The 21,709-nt window shown below is 34.1% G+C and overlaps 3 protein-coding genes across 4 annotated transcripts; 1 reads left to right on the top strand and 2 right to left on the bottom strand.

Moving 5' to 3' along the window:
- Window positions 1-8,354: 8,354 nt before the first annotated feature.
- Window positions 8,355-11,044, top strand: AspRS-m (aspartyl-tRNA synthetase, mitochondrial). 2 transcript variants are annotated; one of them, XM_034328475.2, is made up of 10 exons: window positions 8,355-8,523; window positions 8,620-8,871; window positions 8,945-9,313; window positions 9,382-9,558; window positions 9,626-9,805; window positions 9,879-9,986; window positions 10,063-10,260; window positions 10,341-10,553; window positions 10,624-10,807; window positions 10,880-11,044. In XM_034328475.2, exons 1-10 carry the CDS (start codon window positions 8,449-8,451, stop codon window positions 11,038-11,040), a joined length of 1,917 nt encoding a protein of 638 aa, XP_034184366.1. In that variant the 5' UTR covers window positions 8,355-8,448; the 3' UTR covers window positions 11,041-11,044. The 2 variants fall into 2 exon arrangements, with proteins under 2 accessions (XP_034184366.1, XP_034184367.1); XM_034328476.2 differs by having other exon boundaries at window positions 8,375-8,523; window positions 8,602-8,871.
- A 1,542-nt stretch (window positions 11,045-12,586) lies between these two features.
- Wdr82 (WD repeat domain 82) lies at window positions 12,587-16,600 on the bottom strand. Its single transcript, XM_034328532.2, has 2 exons — window positions 16,480-16,600; window positions 12,587-16,414 (listed from the first exon to the last, which is right to left on the bottom strand). Exon 2 carries the CDS (start codon window positions 16,012-16,014, stop codon window positions 15,067-15,069), a length of 948 nt encoding a protein of 315 aa, XP_034184423.1. The 5' UTR covers window positions 16,015-16,414; window positions 16,480-16,600; the 3' UTR covers window positions 12,587-15,066.
- A 115-nt stretch (window positions 16,601-16,715) lies between these two features.
- Kua (Plasmanylethanolamine desaturase Kua) lies at window positions 16,716-21,697 on the bottom strand. The gene is made up of 4 exons (XM_034328534.2): window positions 21,466-21,697; window positions 20,983-21,194; window positions 20,696-20,914; window positions 16,716-20,597 (listed from the first exon to the last, which is right to left on the bottom strand). Exons 1-4 carry the CDS (start codon window positions 21,695-21,697, stop codon window positions 20,337-20,339), a joined length of 924 nt encoding a protein of 307 aa, XP_034184425.1. The 3' UTR covers window positions 16,716-20,336.
- Window positions 21,698-21,709: the final 12 nt, after the last annotated feature.

Genomic DNA, 21,709 nt, shown 5'->3' with positions numbered 1-21,709 from the left:
GCGATAGGAAACGGCTCGAAAAAGCTCGACAGCCATCGATCGAGGCGAACCTTGCGTAAAATCATCGGCTGATGAACAGAAAAGTAAAAGAAAAATCTCTCCACAAACCATCGAACAACAACAACGCGTGTTTGCCCCTGTCGAGCAGTGCCTTGTTCGTGGATATATTTATTTAAACAAAAAATAAGATATAAAAGAAAAAAGAAAACGCAAGAAAAAAAAGAAAAAATTGAAAGAAACAAAAAATCGTGTACCGACGATCTATATATTAGTAAAATATGTATTCCGACTACGGGCCGGATTTTTCATGAATGGGTCCACGGAGTTGCGCTTTCGTAATGAACAATTTTCAAGAAATTAAAAGAAAAACGCATTCGAATTAAAGAGAAGAACATTGACAATTCTCATTGACCACGATTTTTAATAATCTTCTTGAAAAGGTCCTCGAAGTTGGTTGAGAGATGGTGAACGATCCTTAAGATTTCACGAGAGTGCAACTCCCACGCTCGCCAAGCCTATTCTCTTTGTTCGGCGAAGCGCGTGACGTTTTAACGACACGAACATACATAGAAATATATTATACATATTGAAGAATAACAGATTGTTACGTTCCTCCGATAATTTTTTAGAAGTAGATAGGGCCTAACTGGGCACCAGATGGAATAATACGGAAAGTACAGATTAATGTAGATATATGTATACATATACATATGTATGTACGTAAGAGAAAAGAGGTACATACTCACGTTACCCAGATATGGGATATTTGTACGTATTCTATAGGTTTTCTTAAAAAGGATGCACACCATAAAAACTATATAAATTCTTCGTAACAAAAGAAATAGAAAAAAATGACAAAGACCTTTTCGATTCCCTTTGCATGGAGAATTTCTAGTTTTTCATAGTTTGTATCTTCTTTGAGTATAACCGTGTATATTATACATATATTCAGGATATGGTTGCGATGATATTACAGTTTGGGTGTACTGAAAAAATTCATTGTAATCACGTCCTGTGTATGTATATGATTATTAGAGATTAAAGCAAGTTGATATTACAATGATACAATACAATGATGCATACTTGTATACAGCAGGTGACAAGTATGCAAAGGCGTATGCGTACCTAAATAGGTGTACTTGTACGGAAATCCTATAATTGACGAAATGTGCCAAAGAAAGATACGATTTATTGTACGTTACGGAGTTACTTTTCTATATACACATAATATATCTATACATACATATATATTTATACAGAGGGTTTCTATCGGTGTACAGCACCTCGGATCAAAGAATGGTAACGTATTTACGCATACTCTGTCAATGTGCTATGCCGTTTCGTCTAATCGATCAACATTTGAAGTATCTCGTTAGAGTTTTAATAATCGAAATAAGTATCAATGAAAGAAGGAATTTATTTTGAAGGAAAGACACAACCTTTCTCCGTTGTCAAAAAACATCTGAGATATTTCAAATGACTATAATACAGAAACGACGTTATGTAAAACTTAGAATCGATATACATATGTATGTGAGTAGACTATTAAGAGAAGAGTAATAATAAAAATTCGCTCATCGTTGGTAGAACAATTAATATCGAGCTGAACACGGTATCTTCGATCCGAGGTGTAATAGATTTTTAAAAACACTCTGTATGTACGTGGGGTGTTTCCACGTGTTGGTGTTTTATTTATTTTTTTATTTATTTATTTATTTTTTTTTTTTTTTCGTGGTGCGACACGCACGACGCGTGATTTGTCCACTGCACAGATATGACGATTAAATGTGTGGTCTGTGAAGTGGAATGAAAATAAAATTATGGCGAGGCAGGGTTCGCATTCTAATACGGAGGCATAAATCGTCCAGGCTCGTTCTTAACTTTACAAAGAAAGAAAGATCTCGTATCCGCAGCAGCCATCCGTCCACCTTTTCGGCTGTCCATGCTGGTCAGGCATGGTTTCTCGCAGGCGAGATTTTAGTGGCCGAGAACGAACCCCTCTAATAATAATTAACGTCCATTCGTACGGTTCTGAATATTTTAAAGTTTTATTCGAAAGAGTTTATTGTCCGTATTAGTACAATTTAGCCTAATTGTACAATTTTCTTATTCACAGAGGATATTTATTGTTGAACGGATTTTAAAGATTTTATTGTTCGTATTCTATCGAACGTGCCCGACTTAACGTTTATTTAAAAAATTTCATCAAGCGAAATCAACTCGGGCAAAAGTAGACGTTGATTCTTTGATCGACAATATATATAATAAACGACCTAATGTTGAATACATTTGTCTTTCTCGCTTTTTATTTAACAGTTATTCTAAAATTTTCACCGCAACTGTATACATATACATGTACAATACACAACATCATAAGTTTTCGAAGCTTTATACACACAAGTAATAACAATTTTCTGCAGCAACAGTTTGCTCGTAGAAATTTATAAGATTGTTGCCCGATAGAAACGAATTTAATAAATAACGTTATATTTTTTATTTGTCGTTTTAAAAAATAAGTGAAATAGCAATTGTATTCTAAAATTGTATTGAACAATTTATTTCATTTGATCGATATGTTATTGTTAAAGAAAAGAAATGATTTATGGTATAAATGTTGAAATTTTCTACAAAATATCGCGCTGAAAAATATACGTAAAAAAGATGATTCAAAGTTAAGGCGAACGGCTTGATGAAATCAATTTTTAAAAGTATACGCTTTCGAGAGCTCATTTTTAAAGTTTTCCGCGTTTCACGATTTCTCTATCCGCGCGTTTCTTATCGCCCAAAATTCCGGAATCGTTGAGAACGAGTTTTAAATGCAGTCCATTTACCAAGCTGAACTTAATGGCGAGCGAGTGAGCGATGTTTTGTAAATTGTGTAATAAGTGTTTTAAATAAAACACGATGTGGTACATTTTGTGTAACATTGATACGTTGTTGTAAATAATAAATAGATCGTATGTTGAATCGTGAGTATTTATTGATCCTCATTGTCACTCCTATCATTTCATATCTCTCTCGTCCGTAAAGGATATAGCACGATAAGATGGTCAAAAGTACCCTTGAGCCGATTCTACTTCGCAATGCACCATTCGATACCTTATCCCACGAAACCATGGTACACCAAGTTTCAACCCTGTACCTCAACCAGGAGAGTAGTTATAGGGTAAGGATAGAAATTACGGTTTTTGCCCTATTTCTCCTATTTAACATTGTGCAAAAATTCTGAAAAAATTCCAGACTATTCTAGACATGCTTATTTATCACTGTGAATTTTTTCAGATTTTTTGATTGTAAATCCTAGCCGTGAAAAATCAAAAACACAAAAAAATGTCGAGAAATGTAGATTTCGGGTAGAAGTTTTCGAGCAATTACATTTTTACTTCCACAGTAGTTAGATATTACTATGACTATTATCTCCAATTTTTTCAGATTTTTAGGTATAGTGCATCGTACTTAAAAGAATCAAAAACCTACATTTTCGGCGTATTTTGTGCGATAACTTGAGAAATACCTTCAATTTTTACATTTCTTTTATATGATTAGTCGATTGTGTGGTTTTTAATATTTTTATGTTGGATGGAGCAATATCTGATTGGAGAAAGTGAAGTTATTGTAAATAATTAAAAATTTCCCGCTTATCCACTAAAATATTATATAACTTTTCAATATCGTCGATGGGTGAGTCGGTAAGGTCCTACGACTACGAACCCGATGGAAACTATCTTGTTGCAGGTTCGCCTCCCATGAACGTCCAACTTTTTTTTTCATAAAATCATTTTTTTTTTAAATTACTAATTACATCAGAATACACAATAATCATTTAATAACGTATGAAAAATGTTTCTAAAATATTTTATCATTAAGTATATATAAAAATAAGTTGTGCACTACTTCTAACAGCACTACAATTAAGGTAAAACATACACTGCGTTCCATATCCATCATAAACCTATTTGTTGCCCAGGATTCGCGGCTCTCCCACGGGACCCTTGACCGGCTGCGCAGTAGTTAATTGTTGCATTTATTTGACAAACTTGTATTCATTTCATACCCTTTAATAAATAAATCATTTGAAAAATGTAACTGAGTTATTATTTAATATACCCAATTTCATTTCTGAGTCATTTAATACTCGTAATTTATTTTCTCAGCTATATATTTAATTAATTGAAATTGTTTTATCATTTTAGTTATTCTATGTAAGTACTATAAATATGTTTCGGGGTCCCTGATACCCCGTATGCCATAAAGTCGGTATGCAGCGGGATGCTTCGGGGTCCTCGGCACCCCAAAGATAGCAAGTCTATAAGTAAGCAGCGCCATTCGAGCATCGGGGTCCTCGACACCCCAAAGATAGCAGGTTGAATAGTACGGATCGGAATTTGCCAATTGGGGTCCTCGGCACCCCAAAGATAGCAGATCTATAAGTAGGAAGCGCCATCCGAGCATCGGGGTCCTCGACACCCCAAAGATAGCCGATTGAATAGTAGGGATCGCAATTTGCCATTCGGGGTCCTCGGCACCCCAAAGATAGCAGGTTGAAAAGTACGGATTAGAATCCTTGACCGGCTGCGCAGTAGTTAACGGAGGGAGTTAGCGCTGCGCAGTAGATTTTTTATAAAGAGGCTTTACCGAGAAAGGCTGGATTTGACCCCTCTTAATGAATATCTAATTATTTTTTAAATTGGAGCACTTTTAGGAATGCCCAAAAATCGTGTTCCTCCTGGATTTCAGCGCTCCCGCGGGGACCTTGACCGGCTGCGCAGTAGTTAACGGAGAGAGTTAGCGCTGCGCAGTAGATTTTTTATAAAGAGGCTTTACCGAGAAAGGCTGGATTTGACCCCTAATGACGATGATCTAATTAATTTTTAAATTGGAGCACTTTTAAGAATGCCCAAAAATCGTGTTCCTCCTGGATTTCAGCGCTCCCGCGAGGACCTTGACCGGCTGCGCAGTAGTTAACGGAGAGAGTTAGCGCTGCGCAGTAGATTTTTTATAAAGAGGCTTTACCGAGAAAGGCTGGATTTGACCCCTAATGACGATGATCTAATTAATTTTTAAATTGGAGCACTTTTAAGAATGCCCAAAAATCGTGTTCCTCCTGGATTTCAGCGCTCCCGCGAGGACCTTGACCGGCTGCGCAGTAGTTAACGGAGAGAGTTAGCGCTGCGCAGTAGATTTTTTATAAAGAGGCTTTACCGAGAAAGGCTGGATTTGACCCCTCTTAATGAATATCTAATTATTTTTTAAATTGGAGCACTTTTAGGAATGCCCAAAAATCGTGTTCCTCCTGGATTTCAGCGCTCCCGCGGGGACCTTGACCGGCTGCGCAGTAGTTAACGGAGAGAGTTAGCGCTGCGCAGTAGATTTTTTATAAAGAGGCTTTACCGAGAAAGGCTGGATTTGACCCCTAATGACGATGATCTAATTAATTTTTAAATTGGAGCACTTTTAAGAATGCCCAAAAATCGTGTTCCTCCTGGATTTCAGCGCTCCCGCGAGGACCTTGACCGGCTGCGCAGTAGTTAACGGAGAGAGTTAGCGCTGCGCAGTAGATTTTTTATAAAGAGGCTTTACCGAGAAAGGCTGGATTTGACCCCTCTTAATGAATATCTAATTATTTTTTAAATTGGAGCACTTTTAGGAATGCCCAAAAATCGTGTTCCTCCTGGATTTCAGCGCTCCCGCGGGAACCTTGACCGGCTGCGCAGTAGTTAACGGAGAGAGTTAGCGCTGCGCAGTAGATTTTTTATAAAGAGGCTTTACGGAGAAAGGCTGGATTTGACCCCTCTTAATGAATATCTAATTATTTTTTAAATTGGAGCACTTTTAGGAATGCCCAAAAATCGTGTTCCTCCTGGATTTCAGCGCTCCCGCGGGAACCTTGACCGGCTGCGCAGTAGTTAACGGAGAGAGTTAGCGCTGCGCAGTAGATTTTTTATAAAGAGGCTTTACGGAGAAAGGCTGGATTTGACCCCTCTTAATGAATATCTAATTATTTTTTAAATTGGAGCACTTTTAGGAATGCCCAAAAATCGTGTTCCTCCTGGATTTCAGCGCTCCCGCGGGGACCTTGACCAGCTGCGCAGTAGTTAACGGAGAGAGTTAGCGCTGCGCAGTAGATTTTTTATAAAGAGGCTTTACCGAGAAAGGCTGGATTTGACCCCTCTTAATGAATATCTAATTATTTTTTAAATTGGAGCACTTTTAGGAATGCCCAAAAATCGTGTTCCTCCTGGATTTCAGCGCTCCCGCGGGGACCTTGACCGGCTGCGCAGTAGTTAACGGAGAGAGTTAGCGCTGCGCAGTAGATTTTTTATAAAGAGGCTTTACCGAGAAAGGCTGGATTTGACCCCTAATGACGATGATCTAATTAATTTTTAAATTGGAGCACTTTTAAGAATGCCCAAAAATCGTGTTCCTCCTGGATTTCAGCGCTCCCGCGAGGACCTTGACCGGCTGCGCAGTAGTTAACGGAGAGAGTTAGCGCTGCGCAGTAGATTTTTTATAAAGAGGCTTTACCGAGAAAGGCTGGATTTGACCCCTCTTAATGAATATCTAATTATTTTTTAAATTGGAGCACTTTTAGGAATGCCCAGAAATCGTGTTCCTTCTGGATTTTGGATCCCTTAAAAAGTGTCCCTTAGTAAGGGTTTTAGGACGTCTCAGCAACACTCAGATAAAGGAAGGATACGGCCATGTTCACTCTATTTCTGGCAACAATGATATACGAGCTGTATTAAAACAACGGGTATAAAAAATACATACAATTTTATATACATTTAAATAACCTTTATTACTTTGCTTTTGTACAAACATGTCAGTCCTTAAATTATCTTAAACCTACATTTCAAGTATACAAAATAAATAGAAATTTAATGATCTATTATAATTAATGCATGGATACACTAATCTTTATAACTGCTGTCAGATAAATTGTTGCATTTATTTCATAAACTTGTATTCATTTCATGCCAATTAATAAATAAATCATTTGAAAAATGTACCTGAGTTATTATTTAATTTACCGAATTTCATTTCTGAGTTATTTAATACCCGTAATTTATTTTCTCAGCTATTTACTTAATTGATTTAAATTCTTTTATCATTTTAGTTATTCAGTGTAAGTACTATAACTTCGTTGCGGGGTCCTTGACACCCCAAAGATATCAGGTCGATAAGTAGTGAGCATCATTGATGCATTGGGGTCCTTGATACCCCAAAGATAGCAAGTCGATAAGTAGGGAACGCCGTTTGTACCTTGGGGTCCTCGACACCCCAAAGATAGTAGGTTGAATAGTAGGGAGCACAATCGGTGATTCGGGGTCTTCAGCACCCCAAAGACAACAAGTCGATAAGCAGAGAGCGCCGTTGGTGATTCGGGGTCCTCAGCACCCCAAAGACAACAAGTCGATAAGCAGAGAGCGCCATTGGTCATTCGGGGTCCTCAGCACCCCAAAGACAACAAGTCGATGGGCAGAGAGCGCCGTTGGTGATTCGGGGTCCTCAGCACCCCAAAGACAAGAAATCGATAAGCAGAGAGCGCCATTGGTCATTCGGGGTCCTCGGCACCCCAAAGACAACAAGTCGATAGGCAGAGAGCGCCATTGGTCATTCGGGGTCCTCAGCACCCCAAAGATAACAAGTCGATAAGCAGAGAGCGCCGTTGGTGATTCGGGGTCCTCAGCACCCCAAAGACAACAAGTCGATAAGCAGAGACCGCCATTGGTGATTCGGGGTCCTCAGCGCCCCAAAGACAACAAGTCGATAAGCAGAGAGCGCCATTGGTGATTCGGGGTCCTCAGCACCCCAAAGACAACAAGTCGATAGGCAGAGAGCGCCGTTGGTGATTCGGGGTCCTCAGCACCCCAAAGACAAGAAATCGATAAGCAGAGAGCGCCATTGGTCATTCGGGGTCCTCGGCACCCCAAAGACAACAAGTCGATAGGCAGAGAGCGCCATTGGTGATTCGGGGTCCTCAGCACCCCAAAGACAACAAGTCGATAAGCAGAGAGCGCCATTGGTGATTCGGGGTCCTCAGCGCCCCAAACACAACAGGTTGATAAGCAGACAGCGCCATTGGTGATTCGGGGTCCTCAGCACCCCGAAGACAACAAGTCGATTAGTAGAGCGCTATTGGTGATTCGGGGTCCTCGACACCCCAAAGATAGCAAATCGACAAATAGGAAACGCCGTGGGTGCATCGGGGTCCTTGGCACCCCAAAGATAGCTGGTCGAATGGTAGGGAGCGCCATTGGTACATCGGGGTCCTTGATACCCCTGGACGATGTCATCCCAGTATACCTGCTGCTTTGTGGTCCCTGATACCTCATCATGATATTAGATCGATGACTATCTCCGCCCTGTTACTGGCACCGGTGTTTGCAATTACAGAATAATATATGTTTATAAATTTTATGAAGATACATATTTGTTTTAAACAAAATGTTTCGTAATGGTATAGTAAGGAAAGCACAATTTTTAATATTATTTTATAGAAATGGTTTATGTTATCGGAAAGTAAGTTTAAATGTCTACTAAAAGATTGTACATATATTAAAGAATATTTAAATTATTTTCCATGTCATTCTTATGTAGAATATTATTTTATTTTAGATGATAACAAAATGTCGATTAATATTAGTCGCCTGTACACATGATTTAGCTGTAAATACACAGACGTTTATGAAGCAAAATGTACAACCAGTCAATAAATTTGTGTGGAGAAGTCATACATGCGGAGAACTAAGAAGTGAAAATGTGGGAGAAAAAGTTCAATTATATGGCTGGTTAGAATTTTCCAGAACTAATAAATTTCTGTTATTGAGAGATTCTTATGGTTCCGTACAACTTATCATACCTAATCATGTAAGTTAATATTTACACATTCAATTGATATACATATGTACACATCAGAATAAAAAAGTATCTTCTATCTTAGAGAGAAGATCTAGGAGTGATAGCAAAAAATTTAGCTTTCGAAAGTGTGCTATTTGTAGAAGGTATAGTATTGAAAAGACCAGAGGGTCAAGAAAATGAAAGAATGAAAACTGGAGATATAGAAGTACAAGTTCAATCCTTGGAAGTTTTAAATTCAGCAAAACCAAATTTACCATTTATTATCAGAGAATATAATAAAGCAAAGGAAAGTACTCAGTTGAAGTTTAGATACATATCCTTGAGGTATCCTGAATTGCAGAGGAATTTAAGATTGCGTTCAAAAGTTATAATGAAAATGAGGGAATATCTAATTAATGAATGTGATTTTGTGGATATAGAAACTCCAACACTGTTTAAAGTTACTCCTGAAGTATGTATGTTAATATCATCTATAATGTACTACAGTTAGATTTTTAAGATTTTATCTTCTTTATACAGGGTGCTCAAGAATTTATAGTTCCAACACAACATCCAGGACAATTTTATTCTTTAGTACAGAGTCCACAACAGTTTAAACAATTATTAATGATAGGTGGTTGTGATAGATATTTTCAAATTGCCAGATGTTATAGAGATGAAAAACCTACACACAATAGACAACCTGAATTTACACAGGTATGTACATATTTTATATTGTAAATATATAAAATATATTGATATTCTTTACTTTATTACTTCATAGCTGGATATAGAAATGTCATTTGTTGATTGTAAAGGAGTAATGAAATTAATTGAAAATTTAATAGTATATTGTTGCCCCAAAGAAGCAGGAGAAGTAACAATTCCTTTCAAGCATCTCACATACACTGAGGCAATGGAATCTTATGGTTCAGATAAACCAGATTTAAGGATACCACACAAAGTAAGAATTAATTATCCTTTAACTTCAAATTTCTAAAATAACGTTATTAAGCATAATATTATTAATATTTCAGCTTCATAAACTTACAGAAATGATTGATCATTCAGCATTGGAACAGACTTTTAAAATGAAATGGCATGAAAACCATGAGGTTTATGGTTTGGTATTTTCCAATAAGCACGTATGTTCGTCTGCTATTTATATTTTTATTATTTTCTCATTTTTATAAATTTATAATATATCCTTTTATACTTTAGGAGTTTCTTACAAAGACTGTTAAGGAAAATATTTCTAGTCTACAACAGAATTATTTTCCTTCTGTAAAATTAATTCAATTAAAAACAAGTAACAAATCGCCCATATTAACAAATGTTATTAAAGAAAATATACAGCAGAGGTTAAATTTAAAAGAAGGAGATGTCTTCTTCTTGGCTTACGGTGAAGAATTTCAAACAGTAAATATATCAGTTGCATTATATTTTTTAAATTCATTAATTACATTAGTATAATATAAATGTTATTCTTAAAATTACAGCAATCGTTATTAGGAAAAGTGCGTCTTCAATTCACAGATATATTAGAAAGTAAAGGTGAACAAATCCGTATCTCTGCAAATGAATTCTTATGGGTTACCGATTTTCCATTATTTTCATTCAGTACTAAAACAAATAAATTAGAAACTATGCATCATCCATTTACGCGTCCTCACCCAGATGATATTCAATACCTTCTGGAAAATCCACTGAAGGTATTATTGTCGCTTAATTAGTAAGTTCATAAGTAATCGTATAGATGTAACAGAATACTTATATTTATAGGTTAGAGGATTACATTACGATTTAGTTATGAATGGTTCAGAAATTGCAGGAGGTTCAATAAGAATTCATGAAGCAGAGCTTCAAAAGAAAATACTTAAGATGTTAAATGTGGATGAATCACATTTAACGCATATGCTTGATGCTCTAGAATGTGGTGCTCCACCACATGGGGGAATTGCTATAGGTATTTCATTTCTATTTTAAATTTAAATGATGTTTGATAATAAGATACTAAAATCAGAAATTTGCTTTTAAGGATTAGATCGTTTCATAAGTTTATTGTGCAACACAGAAAATATAAAAAATGTGATAGCATTCCCAAAAACTACAGCAGGACGAGATTTAATGTCAGGAGCTCCAGTTTCAATTTCTGATGAAGAAAAAACGTTGTATCATATAAAAACGATAGAAGAATAAAACGATCTGATATATTTTCTATTTGATTTTAAGATTATTTAATTACATTCCTATTAACACTAGAATTACAAAAGTAGTAAAAGCGACTGGTACATAATTTCTCAAATTCACAACAATATTTCTTTCTATACTTTTCGCAATTATTACTGGAGTATGTAAATAAGTGGATCAATTTATTTTCCCTTTTTTCCTCATTCTTTTTTAAAGTTATATACATAGTGTACTTATATGCAGAAATCAATCAACGCGTATCATCAACCGTAGGTAGTTCTAGTGTTAAAAAATCTGCATCTAATCCATGGAAAAAATGCGTGTAATTAAAATGACACAAAGTAAATTAATGGAAAATATGATAAATTTATAAAATTAATTTCACATTAATTTAATACTGGAACTAAAGTGAGAAATTCTATACTGATTAAATGTACATTTTACAAAGTCTTAAAGTAAAATCAAACTTATTCAAACAGGAAAATTATAATACTGTTTGTTCAGCAGTATCTGTCCTAATGGAATAGAAAATAAAATGATAAGACGAAATTTTAACGTACAAAAAAAGTGTTTTATTAGAATCTTTTTCTTTTAGTAAAATCTCATGCGCCCTATTAGTACTTTTAGAGGAAAATAAAAATTTAATCTGCGCAACAAGTAATTCAATTGATTACATTACCGTTAGGGATCATTTAAACGCATCTTTTTTTTTTCTTAAGGAATATACATAAATAAAATTTCATTCAACAAATGTTTCCTAATGAATATGTTGATATGTTGTTACATTTAATCGTTAATAGAAGAAGACATTATTTTTTCCACTGCGTTATGATCATTTCGACTTAGCGAACTAGAACACAGATGTGTTTGCAAAATCATAAACATAATTGTATAACTTACAAAGAAAAATGAGGAAAACCTAACGATTTTAATTATGTTTATAAATTAGAACGTTTATTGATAAAATATAACGTTAAAAGTATGTGTACTCTAAATCATTCTAAATTGAACGATAACTTTTGGTTTTTCGTATGGTCCTAGTTCTCTAAGCAACTACACATGTTATATTGTTACGAATTGATTTTTATCTTGCGCAGAAAGATTTGAAATTTACTTAAAAAGTAGTACTGAACGTGAATACGTTTCGCCTACAAATACTCGACGATAATTCGGTACGAAAACTTAACGTAGGAACTTAGTAACGTCACGGGGAAACATAAATGTGAATTATATCAGTAATAAATAATTAATTATCTAAACATATTTTCATAATCATCTATGAAATATAATCAATTATTTAAGACATCTAATCATAAATCAATTCTAAATCCCCATGTTAAGTAGCCGTACGTATCAACGATCGAGACAGGGGCGTAAATGAAGATGTTGCATAGTTTAGAAAGAGGAACTATTTATCTTTCGTTTTAAACGATTGTATTCATTACAAGATAAACGAACGTTGAGAAACGTTTAACATTTTTTCTTTATTTTCTATAACACCTTCACTATAGACGACGGAATATAAAATATACAAGTAGTCAATAAAGACTGATGATTTGAAAAAAAAAAAAAAAAGTCGGAAATTTTTCTTTTACTTCTTCGCAGAGAAAACGGCAGGTGTTTTAATCAACTCGATAACAAGCAAATTATCAGTAATTTACGCCCCTGATTGATATTTGAAATGTGCAAACAAATTTTGAGTAGAATCCTTACCACTCGACGGATATGATCGATCGATGACCGACTTCCGTTATCGATCGGATAAAAATTCCATCTCACTAACTTGTCAGCGTATATGTACAAGTTTTTATCCTTATGGGAACACAAAGTTTTGCATGTTTACAGAAGTTTGTATTACTCTGAATTGTAGTTGGCAGTATAATGTATAGAGTGTTTAATCTATATACATGGATCTTGGTACTTATAGATGAATTTTCAATTTTCAATGTCCCATGATACCACCTTCTTACTTCAATCTAGTTGATCAAATTCGCCGTTTTCTTCGAGTTTAATTTATCCTCATTTTTTTAGGTCGCAAAACATTCTTAACAACAATTGCATTCCTTTTGTTTGTCTAACATAGATCGCGATATTTGCACACGCTGTTTCGCCATTTAGAAAAATACTATTTTACAAGACGAGGCGAACTCTCGCGTATCCGTCGCGCATGTATAATGCATACGAGCCCGCTGAACTCGAAAATGTACATACAAGCGACACATCCATATACAAAAGAAAAAGCACTCATACTCTCATTCATTCATCGTCGTCGAATTAATAGACAATAAACAAATATGTGACACAATCGTACATGTTATGCATATACACGCTTTTTCATATAGAATATTATAACCATCTACTCTTGTATATGGTATGTTAAGGAAAATGCCTAGAAATTCTAAAGGACACTGTGAATATAATGATATATACATACATGTATGATGAAGGCAGGGCTATATAATCGAACAGACAGAATATACATAAACACATAGCGTGGAATTACACAAAATTGTGTAGTATCCTATCTGCCTTTTTTTTTTTATACGCATTTAGTATTAAGCAAATGATACAATTTCGACAATCCATTACTAAACGGACAATGCAATATGTAATATGTAAAAAAGATAGATTGTCGAATTTTTTGTTATCAATGAAACATACGCGATGCCTGTCTATTCGAAAGCACCTGTTTGCTTAATAAGATGAGTTAAAATTTACCGAACTACTATGTGAGATGATTAGATTTAACTGCACTTCCTACAATCATCAAATGTTCTTTTTTTTCTCATCCGGCCCGCCGGTTCCACGCATGTAGATTATAAACGATACCATATTTAGAATAATACATACATATACAACAACATAAGTGCCAACGTTGGCAGTATATTTTCTGTGAATTATTATTTTATCGCATGGAAGTCGTAGAAACACAAGATACCTTACTGCCGTGACCAAAGTGTAAGACGTTTCACATGTTTACTGCGTATAATAAATAACCACGTTACTTATCGCTTTTACGCTTCACAACAGTTCATTGAATTTTAAGTCTGTTCATAATCATGTTAAAAATAAAAAAAAAAAAAAAAAAAAACAAAAAAAAAAAATATCCCTGATTTCGGACGGCCACTGCGGAATTTAATTAACAAAACCAATTACTTAATATGCATTAATGCAATATAATTATAACAGTTTCTCCATGCGCGATATCAGCGACTACAGTACTTCTTTTTTTCTTTTTTAAATACCAGTTTTTCGTTTCCCGCTTCTCATTTCTTTGTGCTGTAAACTCATTTCGAAAATACAATTATGTGACAAAAACATTCTGAAACATTGAGAAAGTGTATATAAACATATATGATTTTTCACGTTACCGTACTACACATCAACTTTTTGGTGCAATAAACCAAGACATACAGAGTTTCGGACTTTGTTAAAAAATGACCGATGATAAAGTTTGTAAAGAAATGCATGTGTAAAGTGATTAACTGCTAGAAAGTTAATCGGTGATATACAACTCACAGTGTTTTTTATAGTGTACAGTACATAAATTCTGTATCATTATACTACATACAGGTACACAAGAAGGAATTATGTACACAGGATGATGTATCCAAATATTAGCAATCTTTGTATTATACTTTAAAAAAGAGAGTTGATGTTGTATCACATTTCTTTAAATATTGACAAGGTATTATAATGGTCACGTTCATCGCGCCATAGAGTACACGACGACGAAGATAACGAAGATGGCAAAAATACATAAACAATGTATGACATACTGAAAACGAGCCAAGCGGGCCGATCCTCCTAGATATTGCAGCAATTTTTTCTGCTTCTTGGGTTCATTCCAATACCGGCGTCTCATACGTCGGCTACTTTACTTTGAACGTAATGTAAATGCAATTTCTGCTCGTGTAAGACACCCAAGAATTGTCCGTTATTGTTTCTTCCTCGAACCGATATCATTTTCGGTTCCTTCTTGCACACAATTAGGTAAAATCTTGCGAGCATTGCCCAGTGTCTGGTGCGTCGATTTTATGCACTTTCGTCTACGGTAGGTAACCAAAATGCCATGTTGGTACAGGCAGAAGCTAACATCATATATTTTGGATTAAATTGAATACACTGAACAGGTGCTGGATGATCTCCATTGAGCACGCAAACTTTGTATCCAGTTTCAGCGTTCCATACGTGCACTCTGCCATCTGTAGATCCACTAAATACAAACTGTGAGTCAGGACTGAAACTGGCTTCAATTGCGATTCCTTTATTGTTTAAGTAACCAGCAAATGTTTGTAATGGAGTACCATGAAATGCATCGATCAAACGAATCGTGCTACCATTTGTAGAAATCAAAATGGTTTTACCATCTCTGCTGAACTTTAATCCTGTCCAATCACATTCCTTTTCTTGAGACAATTTAAATGTAACAAATGGTCCTTTGTCAAAACTGCGCAAATCGTATAATTTTAAGAACTCTGAATTAACGCCCGCAGCAAAAATCAGACCTTCAGGATCGTATGCAGCAACTGGACGTCCGGAAACGTTCATCACACCGTGACAATTTGGTGAACGTAAATCCCATAGTCTTAATGATTTATCTAAAGAACCAGACAGAAATGTATCTTCAATAGGACTGATACATAACGATACAACTTTCTTGCTGTGACCTGGGAAATATCTGATATACTTGTTGTCGTGCAGACTTAGATAACGTATTGTGTCATCAATTTTAGTACTGCTATGTATTGCGGTGTTCTTTGCATGGGTAAAATGTATTAGATCAACACCATACTTCTTGGAATTGACTGTACGCACCTGAGTGCCCTTTTCACAGTCATATATCACGATCTGGTCATCCTCCGAGCAGGAGATCAAAGTGTCCCCGTTCGGTGAAAAGTCGATGCTATTTATGCGGTCGGAATTTTCACGGAAAACCTTGGCCACCTTGAAGCTCCTCACCACGTGGTCAACGAGCTTCATGGTGATGGACGGCGCGTTCTCCCTTTCGTGCCGTCCTCTTAACCTCCCCGCTTCCGCAATTTCTTTCTCCTTCCTTTTGATATGGCCTAGGCGCCGAGGCGCGAAGCTTCCGAGGAGGGGTCAGGGGTTTGGCCTATGTACCACTGTTATTCACCTCGCGGGAAAGAAAAAACCCGCGGGGAGTTCAAGAGGTCAAAGAAACCGAAACGATGCCGAACTATCAGCCTGTTTACTCTTTGATTTCTTAACGATTCTTTTCCTTGGTAGATAACCGTTTCTTTCTCAACCAACTTGCGTTTCCTTTAATTTGACAAAGGGCTTCTTCACAATGTCGCCTCTCTTTCCTACGAACGGACGCCGTCGGCAGACTAGCGCACACCGCACGCACAAATTCTGCCAACTGTTTAGAGAAATGGATGACGAATTATGCACCGTGAACGTTCTCAAGATACTGTAGATTCTTACCGTGGGTAGAGCTATCGATCTGCGATGACGTCGATACAACGCCGACTTCACGCAAACTGTTTTATCCGAAGAAACTTCAATTTGAAATGACGTATACAAGTTCTTAATTATTATTTACCTGAATCTAACTAGTTTGCTGTACAAATAATTAACTATCTAAAAAAGGTTCTTCGAAACATATTACATAATACATACAAATTTATTATCATCGTGTCACATAGTAAATATTGTACATAATACTTGATATTACGAGTCCATAACTGCGAAAAGACCAGTTTTCGTTCTTTTCTGCGCATTGTCGCTCTGATTGGCGATACTTCCAGCGGAAGTGGAAAGCGATTGGCGGATCGCTTTCCCCCACCATCTTCCAACCTGCGCGTCTTAGTTATGGACTCTCGTGACATCAAGTATAACTTAAGATTGGTACTCCTGTAATACTATGAATTTTCAAACGGTCTAACGCCAATGTTAACAATTTGAATATTAAATAAAAAATAAACAATGTAGAAAAGTGGTTGTACAAAATATGTATATAAATATCTTGCGATTTATTAAGCATTGTTTACTTCCTTTTGTAGCTTAAAATTTCATTGTACATGCAGTACATTGATATTTTAAAAATTATTAAACATTGACAAATGTTTCAGTTTCGAATGTAATTTCGCTATATAAATTATAAACATATAAAATTTACATTATCACAAGGTAATATGTTTGTTAATAATGTATTCTTTATTCTAAGAATAACAGTAACAATATTTTCTATCCCCTTTAATGTTTCGCTTCTTGCATAAGGAACCAAAATTTTGTAATTGCAATATCATTTAAATAGCATAAATATTTCTTTGCATTAGTATAAAATATCAGTTTAGACTTTTATAAAGTTATCCAACTATCTCTTTGACATTGTCAGAGGCATCATTTAGAATTGTATTAACTATTGTTAAGTACATAAGGCTTGTAAGCTTTTTATAGTTGAGGATGAAGTCTAAAATGAATGAAATAATGTTGTTTCTAATGCATCTTCTTGCTACACCAAATCAAGTCAATTAGCATATACATAACATTCATTGAAATTACATTTGATTTATAAAACTGAATGATAGTTGATGCTTAATAATGATACAATATAATTTCATTAAATATGTATGATTTATAATCATATGAAAATAGGTATGCAATCTTGCAATTAAAACTAGATATAAATATGTTTTATGTACCAAATTCAATATATATTTACAGCCATCAAATTGTGTTTTTATTTAAACTACTGGGTTTATACTTCTGTTTTTATAAATTCAAGCTAAAAAACATATATATTTACATCTAGATGTGCCGCTGAAAAGTGAAAATTATTAACACTATTTCTTAAAATACATTTGAACTTAATTGCACGAATTCCTTATTGTTATATATTTTCTATGAAGACTAATTTTTCAAGTAGATATAGCCTCAAAATATTAAAGCTTAAGATTATCTTTTAATAAAATTCTTTTCATTTCTGTTGTAAGGCTGATATTATATTGACTATCATTTGAGATTATATAAATCTATATAAATATTATTTGAATAGTTGATAAATTAAAATCAATTCTTTAATGTTATTAGATATCGTGTAAATAAATATTTAAATATATAATAATTCATTAAATATTACTTAATAAATAGTTTCACTTAATTAGACTTATGGAATGTGAAAATGAGACACTTTATTTTAATCAAGATATTGTGTTGCATCATTAATTAAATTAAGAAAATAATTATGTAATTATTATACATTTATATGTACTGCCTTTACATGTAACATTTTGTGTCAGTAGTCTTATTTTTCGTTGTTTTGTATATAGACCGAGGCGATTTTTAATAAACATTCAGCAGAACATGATTAAATATATTGAAACACTCTAAATAAAGTAAGAAACCTCTAGCTCTGGATTTCACTTTAGTTTATATTGGGGTGACACTATGCACAGTTCTATTTTCATATCTTTCTTTGATATTTGTATTTAAAAAGCTACATGTTTAAAAAAGAAATCTGAATTTGCAATGATAGTGACTTTGGTATATTGCATCAAAAATTAAATTAGCAAAAATATAGTTCTTTGTTTCAATTTCTTTTGTGCAATTATTAGTTAACTGTTAAATAGATTTGTATAAAGAGAAAGCTTCAGTTCTGGCACGCATTACTATATGACAAATTTGTTAAAAGTTTATACTTCTTTTTTATAACAATAACAATAACAATAACAATTATGGTATTTATAGTAGTTATAATGTCTTATAATAATCGTTTCTTTTAAAAGACATTACTAATGATTTGCTTGCAAGGAACATATACATTGTGGTAAAGCTCTGCATAAAGTATACTGAAAATTACGAGGCATCTAAAATAGAAGCCAATAAAAAGAAAAAATTACACATAAAAGTCAAAATCATCGGCATAAAATTTCTATAAAATTTAGCTCTTTGTATTATTGTTTTGTACATCAGTATACTTTACCCAAATCAAACCAATTACTTAGAAAACTGCTGCAGAGAGCAATAAACTTTTTTCTTGGTCCCTGAACCTAAAACTTGTACTTATATTTAGCACCTTACAACTTTTATGTTTGTTAAATTATTTGTCATGAGCTAAGAAATGTAATTGATGGAATAAAATTTTATAAACGTGTATGTGTGCGTGTAATATTACATTAAACAAAGTTTTAATTTATAAGCAATATAAACTTTGTTTATGTTATTTCCTCTTTAATATAAAATTTTCATGATTTTGTCTATAATATAATTATATATATTGTATAAAACATTATTATACAAATCTTAGCTCAGATTGTGACAATATAATCCAACTATATACATAAAATTAAAATTGAAGCCAAATTGCCAATTTTAATGATTATAAACTCAATATTTATAAGTCATATAAAAACATACAAATTTATAAATTTTTATTTTTATCTTTTGTGAAAAAAGAGAAAAATGTCTGAATTTACAATACAGGTGTATACGCGTAGATAACACTTAAATTGACAATATTTGCTTCTGATAAAATGTTATTATTATAAATCAGTACGTTGCATTCAATTTCAGTGGCTGAAAAATTTTCAAAGGTTCAGGGAAATCGACGAGTGCACTTAAACAGCAGATTGAGCTAGTTTAAATTAGTGCATTAATTAAATTATATCTTTTCACCGAAAGAACATTCTTTAAATTCATTTGCTAACAAATGTGGCAGCAATAAATTTAAATTAATTCATAAATATATACGTAGGTAAATATACACGTACATATTAATTTCATAGCCACTGGACATCGTGTTTATAAATTATACAGGTATATAATACCCCTTTTCACATTGTGCTGGTGTATTAGAATTTCAACTTCATAATACTTCACGAATTATTATATAAAACGTTCAAATAATCTTTACTTAAGTTTGTGCTACTTATATAATGATTGTGCGGTGCATAAAACGTATAATTGCTTAATTTGACAGGCCAATCATTAATTCATAATTACACAAACATAATTTTGTATTCACATTACTCTTATATAATTTATATATACATATCTATGTTATTGCATATACATATTATAAATGTATAAACTTCAAAAGCATGTTCGTATAATACTAAATGTCTTTAATCACGCTATCTATTTTGTAGGAAAGGCCTCATAGTGCTAAGTATAAGAAAAAAATTATGTTACGGATTTAATTTTTCTGTTAGCATGTTCTATGTCAAATTTTCTTCTATACCCTTTTTCCATGAGATTACGAAATCATGGAAGGATTTTTCTGTTCGTTAAATTTCATTGTTATCCATGAAAATGCATAAAAGCATAAAATATATTAATTCTCAAGACCGTTTTTGTGCCCATTTCAAATCATCCGCTCTTGGTTTACAACCAATAGCTTTTTCAATAATAACTTCTAAAATGTACCAAAATCGAAGTTGTTCTAATGGCCAATTCAACCATCCAGTGGTAATACAGAAGTAAGTTTCATGCGGTGCGACATGATGCACGCGATGATGTTTCCTAGGTAATATAATTCTGTGCTCCTGCAACCAGACAACCCATGTAGGTAGTCCGAAATACGTGTGTGACCATTTATGTATCTGAAAAAATTTTTTTATATTGTAGCTAAATACGTTACTCTGCTATGTTAAATATAAAGAAGGTGTCCAATGGAATAACTAATTTTTATTTTAATTACCTGATTAGTCATTGCTACAAAAATAGCAAGTAAAAACCAATAACAAGTCCAAAGAAATTTCTGCTGTATCTCTGATTCTGGTAGAGTGAGAAAGTCCCATGTTAGTTTACAAAGGAATGGAATTGTGACCATGAAATTATCACCGTTAGTTTCTATAAAATCATGTCTTGTTATGCTGGTTGGATCAATATGATGCTCTCGAAATGGTCTCAAGAAGTTCTGTAAAAAGAAAAAACATTGAAATGAATAAAATTTCTTGAAATACTATGTAACTGATAATGATTTACCTTTCCAAGAATAGGAAGTTCTACAGAGCCCCATGTATCAGCGGCCCAATGAACTAATCCAGATCCGAAATCCGCTGTAACGATGCCGCAAAACGCTGCTATCGCTATCGAACTTAAATTTTCAAATCGTAACCTGACGAGAATGAATATTGAATTAACTATCATGAGTGTAATACAGATGCCGATACAAATGCATTCTTGCGTCCTTTTTCCTAAAATGAAAACGTGATGAGGTAATAATGACTTTATAAAGTACAACTGCTACTATACACATTGACAGAAAGATACGTATTGTTAGATTGCTCTTTATTTTTGTTCACAGACGACAATTTCAAGGTGCGAGCAACGCATGTATATATAGTAAATGTCTTGGCAAGTATTAAAATCAGAAAACATAGGTGCGAGATATCGTGTATATATTTTTCTAAAATTTTCTAAATACCTTTACAAGAGCAAAGGGAATAAAAAAAATAAGATAATTACCGGTGCTGTAAAGATTAGCAAGTTCTTGAGCACCCTTGTGAGTTGGACCCCATCTCGGCACGGTTCTATCTTTTTGCGAAGTAGACACCACCGAGTTAGCGTTCGGATCGTCCTCGAGCATTGAATTCTCGTAGATCTGCCGTTCGGTTTTTACTGGCGCCAAGAAATTTGTAGCCATCGAACACGCGGCTGATGCCGCTTGGCTCAAATTTGCCACTTTTATTTCATCCATAATTATTTATTT

This window comes from Osmia lignaria, chromosome 1 (genome assembly GCF_051020975.1).
Source record: "Osmia lignaria lignaria isolate PbOS001 chromosome 1, iyOsmLign1, whole genome shotgun sequence".
Taxonomy (NCBI): domain Eukaryota; kingdom Metazoa; phylum Arthropoda; class Insecta; order Hymenoptera; family Megachilidae; genus Osmia; species Osmia lignaria.
Note: the sequence above shows the minus strand (reverse complement) of the source record. Positions and strands in the feature narration are given on the sequence as shown.